The sequence below is a fragment of the Mizuhopecten yessoensis genome, unplaced genomic scaffold, assembly GCF_002113885.1.
Source record: "Mizuhopecten yessoensis strain PY_sf001 unplaced genomic scaffold, ASM211388v2 scaffold603, whole genome shotgun sequence".
NCBI classification, from domain to species: Eukaryota; Metazoa; Mollusca; class Bivalvia; order Pectinida; family Pectinidae; genus Mizuhopecten; species Mizuhopecten yessoensis.
In genome coordinates, this window is record NW_018403629.1 from 129,050 (window position 1) to 133,880 (window position 4,831).

The window sequence follows — 4,831 nt, forward strand, 5'->3', positions numbered from 1 at the left end:
AGTGTTGCCCTTGGTCGTTCTTCAATTCGTCCTAGGTATCTCCAAACAACAATTTTGACTGTTCCTCATTCAACTAATAATTAGGTAACTAAACTGCTGTTCTATGTCTGATTTGGGAATAATGAAAACTGTAACCCGTCGTTGCTGATGAAGACCTGGTAAATGTTTGCCCAATGCAAGACAAACTAATAATCATAATAAAATCGTCGAAATTTTCACAAAAAGGTCATGATGTTGCCCATAATTCTTGCATATAGTTTTCATCAATCTGTGTCTCTCCGAACCATGTGTTTTAAGTTTGTCCTAAAACATATCTATCAGACATCTATTACGGAAATTGTGGTACGGGCAAGTCCATGAATCTACTGCGACAAGTAAAACGATAAGTTGGAGATGCTACTACCAAGAAATGTCAAGTTCAATACAGGAAATTCGATAACCATACATTTTAATAGGAAGCCGTCTCTATGATTGACATGTTAAATGTAAAGATCGATATAAGAGTCTATAGTGTCATTGATTTCTAAAAAGGGAGGGGGTGAACGCGTGGTAAATATATTTCTAGTCATTACAAATAATAAAGTAAAATAAAATAAACAAGAAAATACTGAATTATGAGCAAAATCGTAATTTGAACTCAAATTTGATTAAACAATGGTACAATATGAATAAATGAAGATTTAGCTGTAGGTCATAAGACTTTGGTTCCCTAGTGGTGAGCGCTTTTGCTTCATTGACGGTACCCGCCATGTACTAATCTCACGTCCACAAAGCGAGAAAATGCCCAAATAGGCAAAACAAAAAACATCGAAGGTCATATCATACATACGTCCCTTTGAAAAAACTAAAATGCCAATTGTATTCGTAATTTCTTTAATGCAACACATCGTCGATATATCTGGATGTGAAATTAAAGGACTTGTGCTCAGTGGTAAGCCAACTGTCTGCTGGATTTTGTTTAGAACTTTACAAAATATCATTTACAGAAATTCGCTCATTCCATTTCCTCCCGACGTATATTTCGTAAATATGCAAGGGATTTCTACGGTGTTTACAGGTCGCAGTTGATTCGTACGCAAGAACTAAATGATTGATGTCAACTGCTAATTAACAACTTTCAACACAGGGTTTCCAATCATGTGCACGTCGTTAAATGAGTTGTTGAAAGGTCGTTAAACTCTATCAAACATATGAAGACTACGGACAAGTTTTATGGCCGGCATTATGATGTACAATTGGAAATAGGCTATAATGTGTGTGATATGATGGTCGCGGATCATTGTTTTTATTTATGCTCATTTAGGGTGCATTGCTGTTTCTTGTTGTAACAACCCTAGTTTCGATGTGAGGACTTGAAATCAGTTGAATTTGACCTAGATGTACATGGCTAATTTCGTCAATGAAGTATAAAACGCTTATCCTTCCGGAACAACTGGTCTTATTCCCTCGATTTTTTTTAGGAGTCCCCATGTAAATATGTTCTTGTTTTATATTGTGTCCTACTTTTCCGAACTTAGATTCGAATTACTGTTTTGTTACCACTCCTTATTCTCTGTGAATTGTTCACAGACACTTATTTGTATCGGCGTTCGTCTCTCAAATGAGAGAACGAAAATGTCCCTTTATTTAGGTAGGAAGTGTGGTATTGTACGGAATAAAACAAGTTATCCTGTTTAATTAGGAGGTATTTTTCAACACGTATGAATTATTTTCTGACTTGAGACCGCATGATGCGGATTGTTCTGTTAGCCAAATAAATTATATACTGTATGAACTGTAGCCACCTTGTTGTTACGTCAGGTAATTTCTATTGATAGCAAAACATGGTGGTCGGGTGGCGCAGTGGATAGCGCACTTGCCTTTCATTAAGGCGGCCGGGGTTCGGTTCACCGATCGGACGTGAAGAGGAATGGGGTCACCTGCCCGATCACGTGTGTTTTCTCCGGGTACTCCGGGTTTCTCCCCGCCCGCTTAGATCCGGGCCAACAAGAGTGATACGTATAAGCTGTAAAAACTTGTTTCATAAATATAATGCAACAAACTTAAGTTTATATATAACATTGGAAAATTAGTAATTGTTTATTAAAACTTCTAAAAGACATGTTTACATAACAGATATGGTTAAAGAATATGATTATTTAACATGATAACAGAAACAAGAATAAAAGAAATGAAAAAGAAAAGAACGGTGATGGTTTGAGGTTTGCAAAGAAACCATAGATAGAGTGGTTGTTACCTATTACATTCATGGTATAAAATGCAAAATGTAGCATGCGTATTTGTTATTGTCATGTCATATAGTGTTATAATATTTGCAGGACAAAACAAATTGTACAAATTCAAAATGCATATTAAACCTTAAATTTACAAAAAGTAGGATAATAAATATTTTGCTTTCCCCCACGAAGAACAGTCATTTTTATTACTGCCTATCGTGTCCTTTTTATCCCATAATTCTTGGACAGTGTCGGGTGTTATATAATGTATAACCTTATGACATCGGATATAGAAATCTTTAAGTAGCCAGTAATCAAACATAAAAGGGTTTACATCATAAACAAAATCATCTTCACTTTTTACCGACATTCCCAACCTGTAAACAATGATTGCGATATAAATGTCTTCTAGTTTAATTGACCGCGTAGTTCTCATCTCCTGGTGTATCTTTAAAGCCGTTGGTAGCGTCATGGCATACGCGGGACCGGAACAATATGGCGGATAGGTTTTAAAGGGATATTCCTCGTAGGAAACTTTCCACTTGGTGGAAATTCTGTGAGGAGAGCGTTTGTTGAAACAGGAACCAAGTATGACATCATTTGGGAGATAGTCCGCCTTGTTTTGTAGTACTCTAAGAGCGTCCAGGTCTAGGTATACATCATCGTCGACTTTGAAAAAGTAACTTGCTTCACGGCAGAAATGTGTCACCCAGTTAAAGGCTGCCACGGTTTTGTCGGTTAGATGGTAATAGTTCTTAATGACGTCCACCTGTATAGTATCGTCATGGACCTCTCTGTCGTCGTCCTGGTTATAAGCTACGTCTCTGCCGATGAGAAAATACAGACTGAAATTATATTCCATTTGCATTGTTGATTTCCATCATGTTTTGCGTATAGTTTCTTGTTGTAGATAATTAGACACTTTACTTATCACAATGATAACGGTGCTTTTCGCAGTGTGCTGCTTACTCGTCACCTCTCTGACCAAGAATGGTTTCGGTATGTTTTGTTTATCTTGTTGTGAAAACTTCAAAAGGCCTTGTGCCGTCAATGGTTCATCAAGTAGATCACAGAAAATGAAATAAACGAGCACCATTAAGATCCCAAACAGTTATCCTTTGGTAAGTTGTTTTCTGACCCTCCTGTTTATACACTGCAAGAAAAAAAACCTCGTTCAATTAAAACAATCATTAATACATAGGCTGAAGTATCTTTCCTACAGCGACCGTCTTAAGGTGGTAAGGATTCCCAACACTGGCCTACCGAAGAATGAGGGGTGGTATCATTAACGTCTATACAATTTTGAATATTTTTCACGACAACGAAGTTACTGCTGGCATCTTTGATCAAGATTCAACATCTAGAACAAGAGGGCATACACAAAAAATATGTAAATTAGATATCATAGGAAACATTCATTTGGCTACAGACCGTTTGATTCTTGTACATACAGGCTACAACAAGTAAAGACTTAAAAATTAGTTTAGGCAATCATTGGAAACATCTTGAACTAAAATTTAATCACCTACATAGCTAGCTACAAGTCTTATAATCTAACATAGAGGCAAGTGATTGCCTGCGTTCATCATTATGTAAACACCCATCACGATAAGTGAGTACCGAAGCGAAGTCAACCGTGGGTATCCGACGATGGTAAACACCAAGATTCGAGAATGCTTGCAATTAATTCAGATAATGTCTTAAGATATTGATATCTCTCAAGTGCCAATGATAATTAAAAAGTGTTATGTATTCAGCACAACGATGCTCGCTCTAATCCTTTAGATTTGTGAGTATCCTGGTATTTGTAAATGTCAACTAGAAGTAAGAATTAAGCAATATTAGAAAAATAAGAATCTACAAGAAATGCAGAGACAAGCGAAAGTAAATACTGACAATAATAACATTTAAACGTCCAATAAATATCGGTACATATTCCAAAAAGATAATTTGAATATATTTTGAAATTGAACTAATATCATCCTTACCCAGTACATCCTGATACAAGCGTTCCAGCGAACTTCCCTAGGTATCGTTTGAGAAGGTGCAACATACGTCACCAGCTATCGTCCTGGAGTTATTTATCATGTGGTTAGAAAGGCTTTGTATTCTCAATATATAATCATCATTTGTATGCTTTCAACATCAATTTAGTCACAGCGTACTTGTAAATTTGGTCGTTCCTTCACCGCCACTGTCAAGCTTACCTACACGTCGCCACCAACACTACTATCACGCTTACCTGGATCGTGAGGCCATACTCCGTCACCAACACTACTACCACGCTTACCTGAATCGTGAGGCCATACTCCGTCACCAACACTACTACCACGCTTACCTGAATCGTGAGGCCATACTCCGTCACCAACACTACTACCACGCTTACCTGGATCGTGAGGCCATACTCCGTCACCAACACTACTACCACGCTTACCTGAATCGTGAGGCCATACTCCGTCACCAACACTACTACCACGCTTACCTGAATCGTGAGGCCATACTCCGTCACCAACACTACTACCACGCTTACCTGCATCGTGAGGCCATACTCCGTCACCAGCTGTGTCTAGCATTGCATGTATATGTGATTTACTCTACATTTCTGGTCAGAAATC

The 4,831-nt window shown here is 37.7% G+C and overlaps 1 protein-coding gene across 1 annotated transcript in view; it reads right to left on the bottom strand.

Moving 5' to 3' along the window:
* LOC110450968 overlaps positions 1-4,752 on the bottom strand; it is a 37,492-nt gene extending 32,740 nt beyond the window's left edge. The window contains exons 1-3 of the mRNA XM_021498787.1: positions 4,459-4,752; positions 3,648-3,670; positions 2,427-3,040 (exon numbers count right to left, since the gene is read on the bottom strand). Of these exons, the coding sequence (XP_021354462.1) occupies positions 2,427-3,040; positions 3,648-3,670; positions 4,459-4,752 (931 nt within the window). The remainder of the gene's footprint in view (positions 1-2,426; positions 3,041-3,647; positions 3,671-4,458) is intronic.
* Between the last annotated feature and the right edge of the window lie 79 nt (positions 4,753-4,831).